General features: G+C 42.8%; 1 protein-coding gene across 1 annotated transcript in view; it reads left to right on the top strand.

The window, feature by feature from the left end:
- Positions 1–25,538, top strand: part of LOC145343788 (uncharacterized) — an 81,514-nt gene that overhangs the window by 35,265 nt on the left and 20,711 nt on the right. Inside the window, exons 4-8 of the mRNA XM_080190122.1 lie at positions 3,476–3,586; positions 19,487–19,912; positions 20,157–20,534; positions 20,752–21,060; positions 24,445–24,753. Of these exons, the coding sequence (XP_080046248.1) occupies positions 3,476–3,586; positions 19,487–19,912; positions 20,157–20,534; positions 20,752–21,060; positions 24,445–24,753 (1,533 nt within the window). The remainder of the gene's footprint in view (positions 1–3,475; positions 3,587–19,486; positions 19,913–20,156; positions 20,535–20,751; positions 21,061–24,444; positions 24,754–25,538) is intronic.

A 25,538-nucleotide genomic window follows, 5' to 3' on the forward strand; every position in this document is an offset into this window, starting at 1 on the left:
CTAGGTCAATACTGGGCGGTCCATCAGGTTTTATTCCTTCTGTTCCACTGACAGAAGTTAAGTACAACTGAGTGGCTTGCTTGGTCTTTTCAGAGGGCATTTAAGAGTCAACCACATTGATCTGAAGTCACATGTAGGCCAGACCAGGCGACGATGGCAGGTTTCCTTCCCTAAACAACATTAGTGAACTAAACGGGTTTACGGTCATTTTTTAGACTTTTAGTTCCAGTTACTTTATTTCATTTTTAAATTCCACTCTGCCATAGTGGGATTCGAACTGAGGTCCCCAGAACCTGGGTCTTCAGATTACTAATCAAGTGACAATACCACTGTGCCACCACCTCCCTGAAGATTGGTGCTCCACAAGTTGCCATGTCCCTAGCCAAGCTACTCCAGTACAATAACAATTCTGGCATGGGTTGTCAATGTGATAAATTGCCCAGTGAAGTTCTGTCCACAAAACAGGATAAATCCAACCCAGTCAATTACTGCCCCAATCTATCCTCAAAAATCAGCAAGGTAATGGAAACTGTTGTGGTCAGTGCTACAAAACACCACTTCATCCGCAAAAACTTGCTCACTGATGCTCAGTTTGGGCTCCACTGGGGATACTCAGCTCGCAACTGCATTACAGCTGTAATTATTTCAACCAGGCACAGGAGGCTGGCCTCTTGGAATAGGAACTCCCTGACTGAGGTCAGAATTATGTGCCCATTCAGGAGTCTCATGTATATAAAACTGGGAGTGTTGGGTGTTCTAGCACTCCGGATTCTGATAGAGTGCCTCTGGCATACAATGAATAAATTAGAGTTTGTAAATAAAGGGGAATCTGGTGGAGAGATACTGGCCTCTGAGGAGATATTTCAACAGCCTTGGTCCAAGTATGAATAGCAGAACTGAAGTTGAGGGAAAATGAAAGTGACTATCCTTGACATCCAGACAGCATTTGCCCAAGTTCATCATCAAGGAGCTCTGGGAAATCTGAGACAGGTCAATGGATATCTCTGTTGTGGGACCCTCATCCTCCCAGTTCGGGCCCTGAAGTCAACAGGAACCAAAAGGTGCAGGAAAGCTTTGCATGGGTCAGAGTCTAATCAGTAAACATTGTGGTTGCAATTCTCCCAAGAGTTGATGAATTGGCGAGAAAACTGGTTTTTCAGTTCAACTTCAGACTCAAACCTCCCTTGCTCTGTGCAAAGCAGTGATTACAGTCGTGAATCTCATTAAAAGCTTGTGGGGCGAGGCCTATTCATATCAGAATCAGACAGTTTCGGGCCTCTGCAGGTGCACAGTGGCCCCAATCTGTCAGTCCCCCCGTTTGCTGGCCAGCTCAATCACTGGCCAGCCCAGGACCCTTGTGCTGAAGCCCCCACAACTACTTCTGGGCTCCTCCTCCCACCCTTCTGCCCCCCCTCTCCATCAGGTCCAGGCAGTGGGCAATTGATGGGGTTGTCCATTCTGACTGTCTGCTCCTCTACCACGGCTACAGTCGTAGCCAGGTGTCCCTGGAGAGGGAGCACGCGGTGTCAGTGGGCGCAGTCGACACTTTCCGCATCCATTGGGCTCCGTAGGGGCTGCCCGCTAATCACATTATGGTTTGATGTTTTAAGTTTCCTTTGTACTTCTGTTCGGGCTGTTCCCCCTCCTTTTGGAGAGCTGCCCCTTTTACTTTGTCCCTCAGTGAATTTGAGTTAGTTTATTTGGTTTGCCCTAAAAGATGTCCTCCCTCCCCTTCCTGGAACGCTCTGATCTCCTGCACCACCACCCTCTGCACTTCCCCACCCCCCAGCAGTAGTGATTCCCACTGCCACTCCCCAGGAGGCAGGCCCCCTCCGATTGCTGGCCTCCTTCCAGTCCCGATCAATCCCAATGCAGAGTGGCAGCAGGAACCCCTCACCCCCGCCGATCGACACTAGGTCCTGCCCAATATAAGCTCTGCCTCTTGGCCCCACCCCTTCCCTTAAGCCCCACCCCATTGGGGCCACCACTTGCCCTCTAGGTCACACCCCCAGCCCCCACCCCCTTGGCACTGCCCCTTGGGCAGTGGGTGTCCATGCCCAGGAGGTATCTCCCCCCACTCCCCCCTTCACTGCCAGTGTCTCACTAATTCCCCACAAGGGGAGAACTATGCTGGCAGGGTAGGAGATGCTATCCCGGAGAATTCCATGCCAGGCCTGATAATCACATTTAAAATACATTAAAAATAGATTTAAATTACTTACCTCTCTCCCCCTCGGTTTCCAGTATGCTCCTGACTCTGCCTGTTTTCCAGCTGTGGGAGAACTGCGTGCGTTCACAAAGCCTGCGAAAAGGCCGTCATGCAATTCTCCCATCCCGATGTGCCAAAAATCATGGGAGCTGCTTCAGTTAACCCTGGATGTTCAATTTGGGATCCTGTCTGTGCTCCCCCTGCCCCCCCTCCCCACTCCACCCCACCCTGCATGAAAATGCCACATTTGGCGGCAACGTTTCTGGATGAGAAAGAAAGGATCTCTGTCACTGTGCAAGTTCTGGCCGAAGTTGACCATAGTTGCTTATTCCAATAGGCCAGTAGGCTGACGAATGGCAGATGGAGTTTAATTCAGACCAATGCAAGATGATGCATTTTGGTGGATTGACTTGCTTAGTTAATGGTAGGACTTTGGGAGGATTTACAGAACAAAGAGATCTTGGGGTACATGTTCATAGCTCCTTGAAAGTGGAGTCTCAGGTGGACAGAGTGGTGAAGAAGGCATTGGGAATGCTTGGTTTCATCGGTCAGAACATTGAATACAGGAGTTGGAATGTCTTGTTGAAGTTGTATAAGATATTATTCAGGCCACTCTTGGAATACTGTGTACAGTTCTGGTCACCCTGTTATAGAAAGGGTATTATTAAACCAGAAAGAGTGCAGAAAAGATTTACTAGGATGCTACCTGCACTTGATGGATTGAGTTATAAGGAGAGGTTGGATAGACTGGGACTTTTCTCTCTGGAGCGTAGGAGGCTGAGGGGTACAATGGGTATAGAGGGATATGGGCCAAATCGGGATTAGTTCAGGAGTTTTAAAAAAAAGGCGTCATGGACAAGTTGGGCTGAGGGACCTGTTTCCATGCTGTAAACTTCTATGACTCTATCCATCCTCTATTTGCCTGCTGCAGTCTTTGGTTAAAATTGTCTTTTAAAAAGCTTGTTTTCGTCGCTCCAATATGCATGAAAATGAACTGACCTGTGAAATTACAGAGTAAACACCTCTCTGGGTCATTGGTAATTGCAGCTTATTTACATTGAATCACACTCCTTTTGCACCACTGTATTTCTAGACTATTGTTTAGAGAGTTTGTTAACAGCACCGGTCTGTAATATCAGATTCTTTCACGATTTAAGTATCTTAAATTATGATTTAAAAGAAATGAAGCAAATCAGACCACGTTTTGCACGAGTGACAGTTTATTGTGGCAATTTTAATCTGAATGCCTTTGTATTTCTCTTTCAGAAGATTCTAAGGTTAACGACAATTCAACAGTTATATGGCCAATTGTTCTGCTGCTATGTGTAGCATGTGTGCTTCTCGGTGCAATTTTATGTTGGCGCAAATTCAGAGGAGGTAATGTATATACTGGTGAAACTTTTTTATTTGCGGTAACTATGTGTTTGAGTGGACCTTGCTCTCATCATTCTTGGCTAAATATTGCAGGTTTTTCCTTGTGTGTTTGTGTACCCAGCAGTTAGAAAAAGTAACCTGGATGTTAGATTTAGCTCTGGGCAACCTGGCTGCAAATTACATCCCAGTCTATGGAAAAATGAACTTTTATTTTGTCAAATGTAAAGCTCCATCATTGATCAGTGCAGTTTTGTTTCAAGAAATATTCCTTCATGTTACACATAATAGTTTAGAATCACCACTAACAGGATGCTGCCATCAAGTCAAAAAGACATTCTGCCCACCACAGAAGTGAATGTTGTGGTATATGAATTTCTGTGCCAATGCAAATGTTAGATATATACAAAGATTGGCAAACTGTTTGCAATCGGCAAGGTGCAGACTTTATCCAACTATGATGTGCTTGCAAAACTCAGTGTCCAACACTAAATGTGACTCCACGATTGGACATTTGCTAAATAATCCTCAATGTGCTAAGGATCATGCTGACAAGCGATTTTGTGTACTGAAGGCTATTTATGAATTGGTAAACACAGTAAGAAGTCTCACGACACCAGGTTTAAGTCCAACCAGTTTATTTGATAGTAATCCCACATTAGTAATCCATGGATAGATTAATGTGGGATTACTATCAAATAAACTGGTTGGACTTCAACCTGGTGTTGAGAGACTCCTTACTGTGTTTACCCCAGTCCAACGGCGGCATCTCGACATCATATATATGAATTCACAGGGCCCTGGTCTTTGCAAACAAATACACACATTGTGCTGTTTTTCAGCTAAATAAAAAGTGTCAAGCAATTCACTCCTCAGGACAATACCTTGATCAATTTAAGGCATATTGCCTGGTTTAAATTTCAGCCACGTGCTTGGCAGTCACCATGAACTGATGCATTCTCCGTGATAATGTCTCTACCAATCGAGAGTCCATTTGTCAACCAATCAGCACTCATCTCATTGTTTACATTTAGCATGCTGGAAAATTAACCTGATGAGTGCAAGATGAAAATCTTCAATAAAAATGTATTTCTTTTTCAGCAACATGGAAGATCAGGACTGCCAAATGACTAACTTAAAATTATAAAATGGTTACAATATAGAAAGAGCTTGGCTTGTCAGGTCCATTCTGAATCTCTGAAGGAGATAGGGCAACAGCAGGGTGGAACTTCAAGCCCATTCAGTACAATCAGGTCTGGTCTGATTGTGGTTTGAAAATGCATCACATAAATTGGTATAGAATAATTATAAACTATGAGTTTCAGGTGCCTAAAATCCCCCAAACATGGGAACCTCAAAACCTACTTCTGCATTTTTAGTTGCGCTAACATTTTGTTTGCTCTCATTATGTCTTCCACCACAGGATTATTCATTTTTGTACTCAACTGCAGGACATCAAAATTAACATCCGGTCTGGTCTGACTACGTAGCCAATGCAGTTGCCCAAACTTCAGAGTTCCTCTTTTCCCATCTTAGAAACCACTGTGTCCTTTGTGAAACCCGACCACCATTAATTGCAGTTGGACTCTGCAAATAAGATTGCTAATGTAAAGTGACACCTGACTCAGCCTGTCCAATTTCCAGCCCAAAATATTTGGAAGCTCCTGAAGCCTCCCTTCCAGCCTCGAATTCCTTCCTCAGCACAGAAAACACAATAGCTTCAAAATGATCATTGACATGCATCACAAAGATACCAGAAAGCTTTCCTCCATAGTGTCAGTAAAACATCACAAGATCTGGTTTCAACAGGCAATAGCCTAACTTTAACAAAAGTGGCCTTACGGAAAAAATGCAAAGCCTAGATTATATACACACACACACACACACACACACACACACACACGTCTAACTTCCAGAGTATCCCTTCAGTGTTAGCTCCCTCTTTGGGAGGATGGAGAAAAATATCTCTCAAACTGATGCCCCTGCTAAAAAGCAGCTTTAACATTGATAGATTTGCATTCATAGGCCTTTGTAGCTAACAGAGCCAAGACGACCTTAAAATAACCTTTCCTGCTATGGATGAATCCTTCCTTATCTCCTGGTCTCCTAGATTTGCTTCAGATCCCCTTGCTACAAGCCTGGCCTTTGTCTTACAAATTCCAGCAGGAAGCAGCTTTTCCGTGCAAATCCATCTGTGAGATCAAACTCTTTGTTCCCTGTTACAACGTGGAGATGATTTTTTCCGTCTGTGCAATTTTGGAACCACCCAAAAGGGATATACCTTCCCTCGTAATCTTGTACAAGTATGTGCGAGGGAGCAGGAAGTTATTGGTTTTGTTAAATTAAGACAGGATCTGACAACAAACAATTAACAGGTCTTTATTTTTAAAACTGGTGACAACCTTAAAACAAATTAACAAACAGAATAAAACCCCAATAAGTGCTGTTCAGGCACAAGAGTCCCTCAGCAATAATGAAATAAATCATCACAGAATTCAGTCAGTCAACTAAAATACAAACAAGCATCTTTTAGAAGTACAAACTTTCTCCAGTAATGCTCACATCTGGAATATTTTGAGTTGATCTCCCTCTGGATAGGTGGTAATTTTGTGAAGACATAGGAAACTGGAGGATTTACATGCCAGCTTCACCTACCCTCCTTCTGACTCAAGGTAGCAAGCATACTGTGATAATTTCCCCTCTCATCTGGATTTATATGCCTGGAATTACCTCAGCATTCCTGTGATATTAGTGGCCTGAGGCTGTCAATTCTCACATTTGAATTCCATTGGTTGTGTCACTGTGTGCTTGTTTTAAATTCATTGGTCCAATTCAAAAGCCAGTTTTGGTTAGGTTAGAACCCTGACTGCAAGATTTTGATGCAGGTCTGTGTAACAATTGTTTCTGCAGCCTGCAATTTAAAATCCACTCAAAGATATCTGTCTTTTTTTTAAAAAAAAGGAAAATGGTATATGCTTTCTTTTGGTTTTAGCATTTCTTTTCACTATTTACATTTGTCAAACACCACATTTTAACCTCACATATGTAACTTCACAACACCCCTATCTGATATCTCCATGTGTACTCCAAATTCACTCCAACTATGCAGTTCAACATCATTTTAAACTTTTTCATCTAATTTAGAAGCCACCAAAACCTCGCGAGTATGTGAGCTTCTACTCCTAGTAGCATTCGAAGTCTTACCCATACGCTGAGACCTTGTCAGGCTTTGTCCCCTATTCTTCTTGATATCTTGTTCTGAACTACCACTGCTTAATCTTTCCCTCCTGTAGTGAGAGGTTCTCTATCTCTTCAGATGATAGTGAATATGATCACAGGAACTGACGCTACGCTTCTTATGCATTCCATTTTTGAACTTCATGTTCCCAACCCATGGTCCTGACATCCTCCCCTGTATTCTGTACATTCAACCAATGTTTATACTGTTCAGTGGTCTTCCTTGCTCTACTAATGACAGTTGCATCCTTTCATTGACTGAACCCTTCAGGCAAGTATGTCACTTTTGTACCAACTTTTAGAAGTTGTCCTTTAGAAAACATGGTCTGTTCTATTTCATCAGAAATATTGTATTCCTCTACAGATAGCCTGTTTCAGCTAACTTACATAATTCTGTAACATGTGTATCAGATGATCCTGGTTCCTCATCACATTAGCCTACTCTTTCTAAATTTGTAATCTGTACCCATTATTCTTGATGAATGTACCCCAACAGTTCGATTGCCATGTTGCAAAACAATTGTTTTGCCATCTATGCCTATAACCTTCCCTGGTCATAGGCATAAATTTCTATTCATTGAAATTCTCATAGTATGCTATGTCCCCTTGCTGAGAAACAGTGTTTGATGGCCGTACATTGTGCCTTAATGCTCTGAATTCTTTCAGACTTCTGCTTCCAAAAATGCTCTTCTACTTATATGCAGTGCATTTAAATGCTCAGCAAAGCCAAAACTAATTGTAGTCCCTTCCCAAGCTGAAGGCTCGCCATTCAAAATTGAAGAATTGTCGGATTTCTACCAAATACTCATCGATATGGACGACAACCCCCAAACACTGCAACAAATTCTTTGCATGTACCTCTCATGCTAAGGCTGAATGTACCTTGCAAATCTAGTATATCCACTAAAATTTTCCTGAGCACGTCATCTAATGGCAGATGGCATTTAATCCTGACAAATGCGAGGTGATGCATTTTGGACGGAATAATGCAGAGAGGAGCTATGTGATAAAAGGTAGGCCGATTAGGAGTATAGACATACAGAGGGACCTGGGAGTGCAGGTTCACAAACCCATGAAGGTTGCGTCACAAGTGGAGAAGGTTGTTAGGAAGGCTTATGGGATGTTAGCCTTTATAGGAAGGGGCATAGAGTATAAAAGCTGCCGTCTAATGCTTCAGTTGTACAGAACGTTGGTTAGACCGCATTTGGAGTGCTGCGTCCAGTTCTGGTCACCTTACTACCGGAAGGACGTGGAGTCTCTGGAAAGGGTGCAGAGGAGGTTTACCAGGATGTTGCCTGGCATGGGGGGACTGGGTTACGAGGAGAGGTTGAAGAAACTGGGACTATTCTCCTTGGAAAGACGGAGATTGAGAGGGGACATGATAGAAGTATATAAGATACTGAAGGGAATAGATAGAGTTAATAGTGAGAGACTGCTCCCTAGACTGGGTACGAACACGAGAGGTCATCATTTAAGGGTGAGGGGGGAGAGGTATAATTTGGAGGTGAGAAGAAGACGCGCTACCGAGTAGGGTGGTGGAGGCGGGAACGTTGGACTCGTTTAAGATGCAGTTAGATAGGCACATGAGTGAAACGAGAATGGAGGGATATGGTAGGGGCTATTAAATAGGGTTAAACCTCGGGAGACACCGGAAAGGCAGGCTGTAAGATTAATATTTTTGTCTTTATTCCACAGGTGGAGGTCCACCTCGTGTCAAGCGAGGGGCATGCACACGGCGGGTCGTGCGTGGGCTGCTCTTGGAAGTTCCATGAGTGGCCTAGTACTTCATGTCGGTGTGTGTGCTTGATCCTGGACCGGTAGATGGGCGCTGCAACAGCTCAGTGACTAGCACTGCTAGCTGTGCAGACACATGGATTTGGGCCTGTGTCTGTGGGAGTTTGCGCATTCTCCCTGTGGTTGCGTGGGTTTCCTCCGGGCGCTCCGGTTTCCTCCCACACCCCAAAGATGTGCTCTTAGGCTAATCAGTTTTTACCAAATTGACACTATTTCTTCCCTGAATCTGACTGAGTAGGGTTCCATTCGTAGACATGCAGGGTAGAATAGGTGTAGGGTGATGCGGCAGCGCGGGCTCGTTGGGCCGAAGGGCCTGTTTCCCGTGCTGGGTTGTTCTTTGTTCTTTGTTTGTTCTATTACTGCATGGTTCCTCTCACACACTCTATTACTAACTGGGCTTTCCTCAGCCACATTCATACTTTTATACATATCCCTAAACTCATCATTGGCAAATCCACCCCCCAATTGCCTATAAAGAAACTTTGCCAATGGCCCCATTCCTGTCCCTATCCATTTTTCCATGATCTGATCCTGGGTTACTCTTTTCTGTACTATGAAAAACTGATTGTTGATTTAGCAAAGTGGAAAATATATATATTATTTGCCTTATCCCAGATCTTAATGTCCATAGCCACAACATCATTAAAATCTCTGGCCAAAGGTGGAGTTACTGTCAATCATAATGGTGTCCTTCTATACTTCATTCTGATCACTGACCTGTTCCATAAGCTTATATAGTCCTCATTTCCTGACACCTGCATCCTTTAATAAAATTTGCAGCCTTCAAGGAGACAGATGTGCAAATTGCCGATGCAGCTTCAAAACAATGAGCTTTTTAATCTGCCAAAGTCCCATTTCCAGATGCAAATAACACTTCCTTAACCTCTTTACCCGATAAATTATCGGTCGTTAACAGAATATTCGTGTCGCAATTGTGTAAGTTGTAAGACCACTGTTTTTCTAAAATCTATTGCCTTTTCATTTTCCATATCCAGTTTCACGTGTGCTTTCTTCATCGATGATCTACTCAGGAGCAAAGTTATCTCACTTGACACAATTAATGAAAATGATTTGCTCCTGCAATATTGCAAGGGATCTTTTCAGTGACTTCAGGGTATTATCATCCACAAAACTGAAACTTGTGGAACTTCCTTAGCCTTATTCCGATTTTCAGCATTTAAAGAGTCCAGATAACATTTTAACCAGTCAATTCCACACACTATATGTACATTCACTATCCAATACAGCACAGCTGAAGGACTCTGCAACCAAAACTTTCATTACAGGAGTAACACTTCTTGTTGTTGAGACAATGCCTTCTTTCTGTCACTATCCCTTTTCTCTTCTGATTCTTCTGTGTCACGTATAGCTTCAGACACTATTAGATTGCTTCAGTCATTTGAAAGCATAATGAAATTTAGATTCACACCAAAAACAATGATTAATCATACCCTGGTCATTTCTGAGGTTCATTTTTCTGTTACCACTCTCCATATCCTTCCTTCTGCTATAGATATTAAAGGGGTTTCTGTCCTCAATTTCTGGGTTTCAATCTTCTGCCATAATCCCATAGCCAGCTTGTGTCTGTATGATCTCACCATCCTGTTAACAATGTATCTGCCACAGTCTGTTTTATCACTGACAGACCAATTTGTGTCATAAAAGCCATGGGGATAGAACGTTTTCATAAACATGTTTAAGGCCTCAGACATTTACTCATATAAAGGTATTTGTCTGCAAATTTAACTCCTGTCAAAACCAGGAACCTATCCATATTTGTAATTTTAGCACAGTCCAGTAACTTAAATACCACAGACTGTGGAATTTCCAGGCAGTTTTTCTGAACCATTATATACAGTCTATTAAATGTCATCACATACTCAATAGAAATATCCTCTGATTTCCAAAAATTTATCAAAATCTGACCAGGCTTCATGTGCATTTAAAAAGTCATCCTTTTCATAAATCTTATTCATAACATTTAATAAATTATCCAGACCTTCCTCTGAGTTCAAACGTTTCAACTCCAATTCAGAAAATACTTTGCGTCTAACTTTAATACTAAAGAAAGAGCCAAGGCCATAACTTTGTTCTCATTTCCCCAAACCAATTACCAAAGTCTACATGATGACTTCACTTCTCCATTGGTCATAAGTTTCAGTGTCTGAGAAGAATGGTGGACAGTCATATCCTGACACTGTTACTGTGGGTTCAACCATTTTGCTGTCTCCCACTCACTCCTTCACTAATTGGAATGCTGAGTCAAGGCTTTCTTTTCCCTTGAGAATATCTTAACTTGCAGCCCTTGAAACCAGCAACCATTCTCTGCTACCAATGTTGAGCCTCTCACTTGCAATCCAGTAAAAGAAAATGCAAATCCTGCTTCTTCATAAACTAACTTTATTTTCTGATTCAATTCCACATACACATCCAATACCCAGTGCTACTTGTAACCCCCTTTATATATCCCAGTGACTACTATTAAACAATTAATATACAAATTAGGTCTTAAGTGGAAGGTTGCTGTTAACCCATTCCTGATCTTTCGGGTCGGTCTTTTGGGTGGGCCAAACAAGTAAACAAACTTAAATTACGTTCGGACAAAGAAAAAGGGGGCGGCTCCCCAAAAGGAGGGGGAACGGCCCAAACAGAAACAAAAGGTACAAAGGAAACTTAAGACACGTCAAATCAAAATGTGACTATCGGGGTCTATAAGGCACCTCAGCCCCTGCGGTGCCCAACGGGCATGGAAGGCCTCGACGGTGCCCGCGGACACCGCGTGCTCCCTCTCCAGGGACACCCGGCCGCGAACGTAGCCGCGGTAGAGGGGCAGGCATCCGTCATTGGGGGTACTTCAGTTGCAAGCAGCAAAACTAATTTCAGAAAGTAAATCTAAGAAAAAAAAGTTTAGTAAAGAAACTTCAACACTTGGGGCCACACCATCTTCCCACAATTCCCATCTGCTTATTTATATTGGATCAGCTGACCACCATATCATTTTGTCATTCCACATTATGATAGATTCCCCTTTATTCCATCTCAAATTAATTTAAGCAAGGCGTTTGATAAGGTCCCCCATGCAAGACTTCTTGAGAAGGTGAGACGGCATGGGATCCAAGGGCCTTTGGCCTTGTGGATCAAGAACTGGCTTGCCTGCAAAAGGCAGAGAGTGGTTGTGGATGGGTCTTTTTCTGAATGGAGGTCAGTCTCCAGTGGAGTGCCCCAGGGATCTGTTCTAGGACCCTTGCTGTTTGTCATTTTCATAAATGACCTGGATGAGGAAGTGGAAGGATGGGTAAGTAAGTTCGCTGATGACACGAAGGTCGGTGGTGTTGTGGATGGTCTGGAAGGATGGCAAAAGTTGCAGCAGGACATAAATAGGATGCAGGACTGGGCGGAGAAGTGGCAGATGGACTTCAATGCGGATAAATGCGTAGTCGTCCATTTTGGCAGAACCAACGGGATGAACGAGTACACTATCAAGGGCAGGAGTCTTGGTAGTGTTGAGGAGCAGAAGGATCTTGGGGTCCGGGTCCACAGGACTCTTAAATCGGCCTCGCAGGTGGAAGAGGTGGTCAAGAAGGCATATGGTGTACTGGCCTTCATTAATCGAGGGATTGAGTTTAGGAGTCAGGAGGTAATGCTGCAACTTTATAAGACCCTTGTCAGGCCTCATTTGGAGTACTGTGCGCAGTTCTGGTCGCCTCACTATAGGAAAGACGTAGAAGCTATTGAAAGGGTACAGAGGAGATTTACAAGGATGTTGCCTGGACTGGGAGGCATGCCTTATGAAGTTAGGTTGAGGGAACTGGGTCTCTTTTCCCTGGAGAGACGAAGGTTGAGAGGCGACCTGATAGAGGTTTATAAAATGTTGAGAGGAATAGATAGGGTGGATTCTCAGAGGCTATTTCCCCGGGTTGAAATGGTCACTACGAGAGGACACAGGTTTAAGGTGCGGGGAGGAAAGTACAGAAGTGATGTTAGGGGTAAGTTTTTCACTCAGAGGGTGGTGAGTGAATGGAATCGGCTGCCGTCAGTGGTGGTGGAGGCGAACTCACTGGGGTCTTTTAAAAGACTTCTGGATGAGTATATGGGGTTTTATGGGATTGGGGGTTATAGATACGTGTTGATGTGATCGGTGCAACTCGTGGGCCGAAGGGCCTGTTTGTGCTGTAGTGTTCTATGTTCTATGTTCTAAAGTATCTATCCTCCTGTATTCTTAACAACTTTCCAGCACCTGCACCTCTTTTACTAAAGCAGTCGGATAACTGTAGATTTGCACCAACCCAGTTGAGCTTTGAATCCTTCTTGTTTCATGCTGGCCAAATCAATTCTCACTTTTTTTTATCAGAGCAACAAACAGCTCCAACTAACACCAGCACTGGGAAGAAAGCCCTCACTCCAAAATCCCCCATGATCTTTCGGGTCAAACCAAGTAAACAAACTTAAATTACGTTCGGACAAAGAAAAAGGGGGCAGCTCCCCAAAAGGAGGGGGAACGGCCCAAACAGAAACAAAAGGTACAAAGGAAACTTAAGACACGTCAAATCAAAACGTGACTATCGGGGTCTATAAGGCACCTCAGCCCCTGCGGTGCCCAACGGGCACGGAAGGCCTCGACAGTGCCCACGGACACCGCGTGCTCCCTCTCCAGGGACACCCGGCCGCAAACGTAGCCGCGGTAGAGGGGCAGGCATCCGTCATTGGGGGTACTTCAGTTGCAAGCAGTAAAACTAATTTCAGAAAGTAAATCTAAGAAAAAAAAGTTTAGTAAAGAAACTTCAACACTTGGGGCCACACCATCTTCCCACAATTCCCATCTGCTTATTTATACTGGATCAGCTGACCACCATATCATTTTGTCATTCCACATTATGATAGATTCCCCTTTATTCCATCTCAAATTAATTTAAAGTATCTATCCTCCTGTATTCTTAACAACTTTCCAGCACCTGCACCTCTTTTACTAAAGCAGTCGGATAACTGTAGATTTGCACCAACCCAGTTGAGCTTTGGATCCTTCTTGTTTAATGCTGGCCAAATCAATTCTCACTTTTTTGTTGCATTTTTTTGTTCAGTCAACATTGTTCACATAACACTCAATCGGTACCTTCTTTCCCGATGTTGCCATGAAAAATAACTCTTAATGTGTCAGACAAATATATCCCCATATCCAACGCCTCCACTAACACTAGGGTTTCAGCTGCCAACGTACTTTAGTTGACCCATTTTCGTTACTTCCCAGGCCAAGGGGCAACATTTTCCTCCATTACCTGCGAAGAATATTATGAATCTAGCACTGCTCAAATGTCCATCTGGTAGATTGGCAGGTGAAGCATCATGAAACACAACTAAATTTATGTCCTCTGGTTCTCCCAGTCCTGGGAATTTAATTAGACATTCCTGAAAGCTTTATCTGTCTGTAAGATGTCTCGGACTGAAGTGTGCCTCAACATACTACTTAGCTTTAGGACATTATAGCTTTCGTCCGTTCTTGTTTCTATGTGTTGCCAATTTAACTGCCCTCAACAATTCTGTTTCTTTTTTGTTGGCCAGTTCCTATTTTCCCATTGACCTTTCTCTGGTTATGGGAATAGGATCAGTGCTGTTTATAAATCCCTGTTGATTCATCATTAATGTGGGTATGCCGGCGTTGGACTGGCGTAAACACAGTAAAAAGTCTGACAACACCAGGTTTTAGTCCAACCTATTTATTTGATAATATACTCACAAGCTTTCAAGGGGACTGCCTCTTCGTCAGGTGAATGGAGAGTTCTGGCCTCAGACAGAGCATATAAAGCACAGACAGTTTAGAGATTACTGATTAAAATGTGAATCCTTACACCTAACCTGCTGTTCAAGACCTGAAGTGGCTGATAATGTGAGTGGAAGGAGCACTGATCACAGTTTAAAGAGATGTGTATTGTCTCCAGACAGTACAGTAAGTGAGGTTTTGCAAACCCAGGCAAGTCACGGGGGTTACAGATAGTGCGACATGAACCCAAGATCCCTGTTGAGACCGTCCTCATGTGTGCGGAACTTGGCTATCAGTCTCTGTTCAGCGACTCTGCGCTGTCGTGTGTCGTGAAGGCCGCCTTGGAGAATGCTTACCCGAAGGTCAGAGGCTGAATGCCCGTGACCACTGAAGTGTTCGCCAACAGGAAGGGAACAGTCTTGCCTGGTGACTGTCGAGCGATGTTCATTCATCCGTTGTCTGCATGGTCTCCCCAATGTACCATGCTTCGGGACATCCTTTCTTGCAACGTATCAGGTAGACAATGTTGGCCGAGTTGCAAGAGTATTTACCATGTACCTGGTGGATGGTATTCTCACGTGTGATGATGGTATCCGTGTCAATGATCCGGCATGTCTTGCAGAGGTTGCTGTGACAGGGTTGTGTGGTATTGTGGTCACTGTTCTCCTGAAGGCTGGGTAGTTTGCTGCGAACAATGGTCTGTTTGAGGTTGTGTGGTTGTCTGAAAGCAAGAAGTGGGGGTGTGGGGATAGCCCTGGCGAGATGCTCGTCTTCATCAATGATATGTTGAAGACTCCGGAGAAGATGTCGTAGCTTCTCCACTCCGGGGAAGTACTGGGCGACGAAGGGTACGCTGTCCACTGTGTCCTGTGTTTGCCTTCTGAGGAGATCGGTGCGGTTTTTCGCTGTGGCGCATCGGAACTGCCGATCTATGAGTCGAGCACCATATCCTGTTCTTACGAGGGCATCTTTCAGGGTCTGGAGGTGTCTGTCACGATCCTCCTCATCTGAGCAAATCCTGTGTATACGGAGGGCTTGTCCATAGGGAATAGCTTCTTTAACATGTTTAGGGTGGAAACTGGAGAAGTGGAGCATTGTGAGATTGTCTGTGGGCTTGCGGTACAGTGAGGTGCTGAGGTGACCGTCCTTAATGGAGATGCGTGTGTCCAAGAATGCAACTGATTCTGGGGAATAGGGAATTATCAGCCACTTCAGGTCTTGAACAGCAGGTTAGGTGTAAGGATTCACATTTTAATCAGTAACCTCTAAACTGTCTGTGCTTTATATGCTCTGTCTGAGGCCAGAACTCTCCATTCACCTGACGAAGAGGCAGTCCCCTCGAAAGCTTGTGAGTATATTATCAAATAAATAGGTTGGACTAAAACCTGGTGTTGTCAGACTTTTTACTGTATTCATCATTAACTCAGACATCAAGACTGAGATATCAAAAAGCACCAGCTGCTGGACTCCCTACTTTAAATTCTGTCTTTAGCCTATTAATTACCCTCTTTTCAAACTCTTCTGTGCCACCCCCAGCAGAAGACATCAAATGCATCACAAGAATTCCAGCCACTTTTTCTTCATACTTCCAATAGAACATTGCAGGATCTGCTTTTAACTGGACACAGCTAGTTTACAGCAGTACAGATCGTACGCAGAAAGACCAAACCCTTGATGCATTACTTAATTCATACGTGCATTTGTTCAGATTCCACAACTGTCCCTGCGTATTACCTGCTTCTTTGGGTGGCTTCAAAAAACTTTTCCTTGAAATGTTTCACCCTGCAGAAATGCTGCTTTGGTCAGTGTCGCTTTCCCCTGCTGTGGGTGAGTCAATCCTAATATCTCTCCCCTCCAAGTGTTCTTCATACCCACAGGCTACTAATCTGGCCTTTGCTTTATAAGTCCCATCTTGCAAAATTCTCTGTGCAAACCCACCAATGGATAAAGTAGGCTGCACTTCATCTGATATCTTGGTATATACCCCAAACTCTTTCCAACTGTCCAGTTCTCTTTGTTTGGCCTTGTATTTCCATGAGCTCCATTTTAATGGCAGCCACCAACACTTCTCGATCATGGGGACTTTTGCTCCTATTACTATTATTGCTTGATTCCTAGCCTTCCTCGTTAAGCTCCGGCCTCTACTATCGTGTCTGTCCCTGTCAGGGTTGTACTCCTCAGGCCACCGTTCTCTGTTAACATAACTTCTATCACAGATTTGAGATTTTTTTCCTGGGTTCACAAGTGCTCACTGTCTCATCCTCAGAACTTAAATCTCACTTCTTTGGCTTCCATCTTTCCAATTTGTAGCTTTCACTTTTTGGTGCAACATCCAAGAGTAAAGGCAATGTTTATACTTTTCCTGCTCTTCCAATTATAGTGGCATCCCTCCACTCACTTGACCCTTTGGGTATGTATGATACCATTGTGCCCACTTTGGGTAGCTGAACCTTTGAAGTAACAGCTTCATCCTCTGTCTCACTGTTACTTAGCTGATCATCAGATTCCCCCTCTCTATAGCCGTCTGATCATCATAGTTGCTCAAGGTGGGGGTTTGTGAGGCACAAGGTGCTTCTTGTATTTCTGCATCTTCTACAGATGCTCCAAATTCATAATCAATTCCTACTACCCTCCAAGAGTGGGTTTGCACTGTCTAGTTACGTGTTGTAGTATAACTACCTTGCCATCCATCCCTATCACTTCACTTTGCCCTTTCCACTCTTTTAGGCCCTCTCTCTTTTATAGTAGACCATATCACCTTTTCCAAAATGTACCCCCAACATTCTTATGCGATGCCTTAGGGCTTGTCTTTTCCATTCTGAAATCTCAACCTTAATGAAGGCCTTTCTCCCATTTGCCCCAAGTGCTATATCTAGCCGCCTCTTGAATGCATTCAATGTTTGGGCATCAACTACTTCTTGTAGTAATGAATTCCACAGTCTCACCACTCTTTGGGTAAAGAAAGGTCTCCTCACCTCCATCCTCAATCCTTAGACTATGACCCCTGGTTCATGACTCCCCCACTATCAGGGAAACACCCTCCCTGCATCCATCCTGTCTAGACCTGTTAGAATTTTATAAGTCTCATTGAAATCCCCACCTCATTCATCTGAACTTCAGTGAAAACAATCCTAACCTAGTCAGTCTGTCCTCATACATCAGTGCTACCGTCCCCAGTATCAGGCTGGTAAACCTTCACTGCACTCCCCGAGAACAGGGACATCCTTCCTCAGGAAAGGAGACCAAAACTGCGCACAGTATTCTAGGTGTGGCCTCACCAAGGCCCTGTATAGTTGCAACAACACATCCCTGCTCCTGTATTCAAAACCTCTTGCAATGAAGGACAACATGCCGTTTGCCTACTTTACCATCTACTGCACCTGCATGCTTATCTTCAGTGACTGGCACACAAAGATACCCAGGTCCTGCTGCATATCCCTTCTCCCAATTTACAGTCATTCAGATAGTAATCTGCCTTCTTGTTTTTGCCTCCAAGGTGAATAGCCTCACACTTATCCAAATTATACTGCATCTGCCATTGATTAGCCCACTCACTCAATTTGTCCAAATCATTCTGAAGGATCTCTGCATCCTTGTCATAGTTCGCCCTCCCACCCAACTTGGTATCATCTGCAAACTTTGAGATGTTACATTTTGTTCCCTCATCCAAATCATGAATATATATTGTGAAAGCTGGAGTCCCAGCATCGATCCCTGTGGCATCCCACTAATTACTACTTGCCAGTTTGAAAAGCAGCCATAATCCCTCCTCTTTGTTCCCTCTCTGCCAACCAGTTTTCTATCCATCTCAATACACTTCCTCCAATCCCATGCGTATTAACCTTGCAAGATAATCTCTTGTGTGGGACTTTGTCAAACATTTTATGGAAGTCCAAATATACCACATCTACTGGTTCCTCCTTGTCAACTCTACTAGTTGCGTCTTCAAAGAATTCCAACAGATTTGTCAAGCATGATTTCTCCTTCATAAATCCACGCTGACTCTGTCTGATTCCACCACTGCTTTCTAAATGCTCTACTATGAAGTCCTTGAAAATGGATTCGAGAATTTTCCCCCCACTGATGTTAAGCTTACTGGTCTATAATTCCTTGTTTTCTCTTTACCTCCCTTTTTGAATATTGGAGTGACATTTGCTACCCTCTGATCTGCAGGGACTGTTCCAGAGTCTATAGAATCCTGGAAGATGACCACTAACACATCCACTATGTCTAGAGCCATTTCCTTAAGTACACTGGGATTATCAGGCCCTGGGGATTTATCCACCTTCACGACCTTCAAATTTCCTAGTACCATTTCTCTACTAATATTGATCTCCCTCTTAATAAATTAAAATAAAAATACTATTCAAAACATTTAAAATTGGTATTCTTGTGCCAAAATAAGGCTATTTTTAAAAGAAAAACAATACACTGTGGATGCTGGAAGTAGAAACATTAAAATACTGGAAACTCTCAGCCAATCTGGCTGATTTGGAGGGATTACTGACCTGAGGCTTTGACTCTCCCTCCTGTTGAGTTTCTATTTATTCTAAATTCTAAGATCTTCCTTGAAGCCAAACAAATGACTGGTAGTAGCGGAGCTTGGGTGTGGTGATTAACTTGATCTTGGGCCATTGCCAATTTTGTGCCTGGGGCCAGCTTTAGCACATAACTTTCTGAACGAGCACAAAAAGGTTACAGAAATTTGATCTCCACTGATTGCAATTTGCACGGCTTTAGTTGAAATGACTTACAGAGGAGGGGTGTAATAAAGTAGTACAACCTAACTGAAATCCCTGTACTGTGTAGACATAATGTGGAGATGCCAGCATTGGACTGGGGTAGGTACAGTAAGAAATCTCACAACACCAGTTAAAGTCCAACAGGTTTATTTGGAATCACGAGCTTGAGTACCACACACCTGATGAAGGAGCAGTGCTCCAAAAGCTCGTGATTCCAGATGAATCTGTTGGACTTTAACCTGGCATTGTGAGACATCTCACTGTGTAGATACACAAAGTATAATGTCTTCTATATATACTTGATTCAGCCTGTGGCCTAGCAAGAAAATAAGAGTCAACAAATGAGCGTTTAAATTAAGTTTTATTTTGTTTTATTAGTTCCTCCAGAAATTATTATCGACAAACCTCCCATCATTTGCCATTTAAAAGAAACCATCATCTGTTACCAAATTCTTAGATTTAAACCTCGGATCATTGCAATTTGTTTATTCGTGAAGAGGAAGGAGGATCAAAAAGAAAAACAGATTTTTCAATGGCACAGCCCGGAGAACAGAACCAGTTCAGCGCCCGGAGATGCAACCGATGAAGTGCAGTGTCTTAGCAATGGCAACGAAGAAGGCACATCCTTTTGGCCACTGCAGCCAGTATTTTCTGATAACGGAGATGGAACCTTCAACGTACAGGGTGATATCAAAATATATCCTGATATATTCAGAGATAATGGGGCTGAATTAATTTTCCATGTTCAGCATAAAACCTTTGCACAACCTGCTATGAAATCTGTAACACTGGATGTGAGAGGAGGTAAATCATGAACATTATTATTAATTCTCTTTGAATCCAGTCTGGATTTATTTTGTTAACTTGTGTCTTTGAACAAGTGAAGTGAGATGTGCTTAATAGTAATAAAGCAGTTCTGCCATCTATAGTCTCCAAATTATGGAGAAATCCACCTGTAAAATAGTATTTTCTCACTCTTACTAATGCTGAAAATTATTTTGGATTAAATCGTTGACTGTTTTTTCTGTTTTGTATTTTATTCCCAAAGTCCCACCAAAAGTTTCAAACATTGTTGCGCCGCTTCAAACTCATCATAATGAACCTGTGGCCTTGACTTGTTCAATCAATGGCTTTAAACCAAGACCATTAACAATAATATGGCAACAAATGAGGATGAATGGGTTGAATGAAATTGTTCGTTTGGATCAGAACAACAGGACAAGTTTTGCTCCTGACCATGGGATGATGCAGAAGTATAACCATCAAATAAGTGAGATTGAGTATGAAGATAAATCATGCGGCATCACCAGTATCCTAATTATTATGCCAGATATACTTCAAGACCAGGGCACAAAGTATATCTGTGAGGTGCAACACAAATGCACCAAGAGTGTGGAGAAGAAAGAAATTACTCTACATGTTACTGGTATGTAATATTTTCAACATTTTTAATGAGTGAAGAGTCCTGAGCATGATATTTCTCCAGCTGAGGTTATTGTGTAACTTTTTGGCCCCATTCTGAATTTTCAAAGGATTAAATTATCTGGTCATTGGCTGAGATAGGATAGAATCTAGACCCCAATATCTCTAATCTGTCTCTATTAAAATCTACAGTAATTTTGTTTTTCCTGTTTCTTATTCAGCCCCTCCAAAACTGGACGAGATAACGTGTACAGAGAAAGCAATGGTAGGAAAACCCATGACTTTATCCTGTCGAATACATTCTTTCTACCCCAAGAACATCAAAGTTACTTGGCTCAAAAGTGGTGAAACAATGACAAAAGTATCTGAAGAAAGTGCGTCTACTCGGGGAAGTGATGGACTCTATTACTTAACAAGTAGTGTGAAGAGTGTACCGACCAGCGCTGATGTTGGGAAAACGTATACGTGCCAAGTAGAACATGAAAGCCTCAGAAAACACTTGGAAGTCAACTGGGTGCTCCCTCGATTGGGTAAGCAACCATTACCACAAACCAAAATAGCTATGCTTACCGGATGAAAATCAAATGAGAAAATGACCCATGATTATACTTTTGGAGCTTTCTCTTTATCATGAATCAGAGCCAACACAAATTGCACATGAATTAATAAGTAAATGATATGACTGAAAGGTACATTTCACTTTAGACAGTAGTGCCTGATCTCTACTGCCTCCCCCACCACGGATTTGGAGCCGGCAGGGTTCCAACAATGAAAATCTCCATTGACCTTGGGTGGGAATTTCTGGCCTCGCGCCCCTCATCTCCAAAATCTTGCACAACTACAAGCATTGTCCCCTCATTAAAGTGACACTGCAGAGCTGCACAGTTCCACAAAATGTTGTCCTTTATTAATACAGGGTAAGCCAGGAGTCCTATCCGACAACAGCTTTCACCTTCATGTTCCATGAATATCAGCACCAACTCATATGCCTGTGAACCCTCTCCGTTCTTGACAGTCCTGATGGTGTAGCTTTCCAGACTCCAGATTTCCATTTCATCTAACCAATTTATAACACTGTGCAGTTTGGCCACATTGGGCAAAACATTCAGTACTTAAACATCCCCAAGCTATTTACGCAGCTAACCAGGTTTTGGACACTCTTAGAAGTTTGCACTGTCCCTCCGAAGAGTTCCCACCTGCTTTGTCCTGTGAAACAGGAAAAATTGATCTTTTCCTTGGCGTGATTTGCTTCTTCTCTGCACAAGAAATCGCTTGTGTTCCTCTTTCTGTGACTGTCTTTGTTCTCTTTGTCTGTATCCATGTACCAATCACATTCATCCTCCACCTCATCTGCATGCAGCTCTCCTTTGAACCTCGCTGTCAGCCACAAAACTTGTTTATTAACTTAGTACTGCTTCCAGGTCAAGGGTTGCCAGATCACGTGGACGTGCATTTCTTATTATCAAAGGAAATTTCAATGAATTTTTTTACAATTGATGCAACCACTTAAAACTCTGGAAAATAATTACAGATTCCACATACTTTTCAAGAAATTACAATTTTGTTTTGTGTTCTGCTTCTATGTCAAAGGTCTATTTGAAAAATAGCAGAGCATCTGACAGGCATGAGTTTGAAGAGCTCTTGTCCATTCAGCGATTTATATTATTTGTGTGGTAGGTTTCTGTGAGCTGATAACATGATAGCCTGGAGAAAATCTGGTGCCTGAATGTGCAGGAAATGCGGTTATATATCTCCTTAGCTTTTAACAAATGGAAGGTTTTTCACTTGTTCACAGGACGTGGGTGTCACTGAACAAGGTCAACAAAAACCCATTCCTAATTGCACTTCAGAAGGTGGTGAGCCACTTTCTTTAAGAGCTTCAGTTTGTGCTAGGTAGGTACTCCCACAGTGCTGTTGGGAGAAATTCCAGTCATCAATTGACAATATATTTCATAGATTTCCAGGTCAGGATGGGAGTGTCATTTGGAGGGGAAGTTGTGTAGTGTATTACCGTGCACCTGCTACTTTTCGACAGGCAGGTTTGGAGGTTGTTATTGAATGAGCCTTGGTAAGTGACTGCAGAGCCTCCTGTAGGAAGTACACATTAGTGTCACTGTGCACTGGCAGTGAAGGGAGTGAATATTTAAGGAGGTATTTAGGGTATGAAATAAACAGACTGTTTTGTTGTGGATGGTGTTGAACTCATTGAATATTGTTGGAGATGTATTTAGTCCCGGCAAGTGGAAGTTATTCCATTATTATCCTGTCTTGTGCCTTGTAGATGATGTAAAGACTTTAGGGAGACAAAGTAATGAACTTTTAACCAGATGCTGTCACCACAGCATTTCTGTGGCTGGACCAGTTAAATTTCGGGTCAGTGGTGGCCCCAAGAAGTTAATCATGGGAGAGTGGAAGTTTGGGGGTGGGGGTGGGTGGGAGGTATTGATGTAGCGGCTGTCTAAGAATTATCTGAAACAGATCAGGAGAAAGTTGGCCTATAGACCACAGCATACAATAAACACAAAATAATGCAGATACTAGAGTCTGAGACGAGAAAGGAAAATGCTGGAAATCCTCACCCAGGATGTTTCATGTTAAAAGCACTCAATTAGCTCAACAATTTCCTAGCTGCAGAGCATATTTCTGCCACATTAAGATGAGACTACCACATCTGGTCATTGCACAAATATTTTATGCACACTTTTCCCTGAGTGCATCAACTAATAGTTTTTCTTCATGCTATCTAATCAAATCCAATTCCAATACAACTTTAGTGCAATCTTATTTTAAATCAAAATGTGAATACCGTGTGTGTGCATAGCTCGTGATTTTCCTAGGTGCCATCTACGTGACAAGCTCGTATGAGTTGATTGAATCTTGTGTCATTTCCTCAAGTAGGACAGGTTGACCTGCTGTAGGCTGTCTCCTGCACTTGCCTTTATCCAATAGGAGGGCATGTATTTTAATTCATGGAATATAGGTTATGCTGGCTGGGCCAGCAGCATTTATTGCCCAATCCTAATTACCTTCCATTTCCAAATGAAGCACATTGCTGTGGGTCTGGAATAGGCCAGACCAGGTAAGGATGGCAGATTTCCTTCTCGAGAGGCCATCAACAATGGTTTGTTGATCATCATTATTTTTTAATTCCAAATTTTTAGAATTATATTCAAATTTCACCATGTACCACGGTGGGATTTGAACCCAGGTTTGCCCTGGATTTTTCAGTAACAATACCACAACACTATTACTTCCTGTTCAGGACCATCGCCTAAATGTATATTGGTCATGCCACCAGAAAGGGGCTATCTTCCTGCATGAAAATGGTTACAGTGAGATAAATACAAATGAGGATGAATGGTGGGTTGAAAGAAATTGTTCGTTTGGATCAGAACAATTTTTGCTCCTGACCATGGGATGATGCGGAAGTGTAACCATCAAATAAGTGAGATTGAGTATGAAGATAAATCATGTGGCATCACCAGTATCCTAATTATTATGCCAGATATACTTCAAGACCAGGGCACCAAGTATATCTGTGAGGTACTACACAAATGCACTAAGAGTGTGGAGAAGAAAGAAATAACTCTACTTGTTACTGGTATGTAATATTTTGAACATTTTTAATGAGTGAAGAGTCCGGAGCATGATATTTCTCCAACTGAGGTTATTGTGTAACTTTTCATTTTACACTTAGCCCCATTCTGAATTTTCAGAACACAGTGGATTAAATTATCTATAAAAAGTCTGACAACACCAAGTTTTTACTGTGTTTGCGCCAGTCCAACGCCGGCATACCAACATCATTAAATTATCTGGCCATTGGCTAGATAGGATAGAATCTCGACCCCAATATCTCTAACCTGTCTCTGTTAAAACCTACAGTAAGTTTGTTTTTGTTGTTTCTTATTCAGAACCTCCAAACCTGGAAGAGATAACATGTACAGAAAAAGCAATGCCAGGAAAATCCATGACGTTATCCTGTCGAATACATTCTTTCTACCCCAAGAACATCAAAGTTACTTGGCTCAAAAGCAGTAAAACAATGACAGAAGCATCTGAAGAAAGTGCGCCAACTCTGGGAAGTGATGGACTCTATTCCTTGACAAGTAGTGTGAAGAGTGTACCGACCAGCGCTGATGTTGAGAAGACGTACACGTGCCAAGTAGAACATGAAAGCCTAGGAAAACCATTGGAAGTCAACTGGGTGCTCCCTCGACCGGGTAAGCAACCATTACCACAAACCAAAATAACTATGCTTATTGGATGAAAATCAAATGAGAAAATGACCCATGATTATACTTTTGGAGCTTTCTCTTTATCATGAATCAGAGCCAACACAAATTGCACATGAATTAATAAGTAAATGATATGACTGAAAGGTACATTTCACTTTAGACAGTAGTGCCTGATCTCCACTGCCTCCCCCACCACGGATTTGGAGCCGGCAGGGTTCCAACAATGAAAATCTCCATTGACCTTGGGTGGGAATTTCTGGCCTCGCGCCCCTCACCTCCAAAATCTTGCACAACTACAAGCATTATCCCCTCATTAAAGTGACACTGCAGAGCTGCACAGTTCCACAAAATGTTGTCCTTTATTAATACAGGGTAAGCCAGGAGTCCTATCCGACAACAGCTTTCACCTTCATGTTTCATGAATATCAGCACCAACTCATATGCCTGTGAACCTTCTCCATTCTTGACAGTCCTGATGGTGTAGCTTTCCAGACTCCAGAGTTCCATTTCATCTAACCAATTTATAACACTGTGCAGTTTGGCCACATTGGGCAAAACATTCAGTACTTAAACATCCCCAAGCTATTTACGCAGCTTTCCAGGTTTTGGACACTCTTAGAAGTTTGCACTGTCCCTCCGAAGAGTTCCCACCTGCTTTGTCCTGTGAAACAGGAAAAATTGATCTTTTCCTTGGCGTGATTTGCTTCTTCTCTGCACAAGAAATCGCTTGTGTTCCTCTTTCTGTGACTGTCTTTGTTCTCTTTGTCTGT

Source organism: Carcharhinus amblyrhynchos, chromosome 6 (assembly GCF_965287045.1).
Source record: "Carcharhinus amblyrhynchos chromosome 6, sCarAmb.v2.hapA, whole genome shotgun sequence".
Classification (NCBI taxonomy): Eukaryota; Metazoa; Chordata; class Chondrichthyes; order Carcharhiniformes; family Carcharhinidae; genus Carcharhinus; species Carcharhinus amblyrhynchos.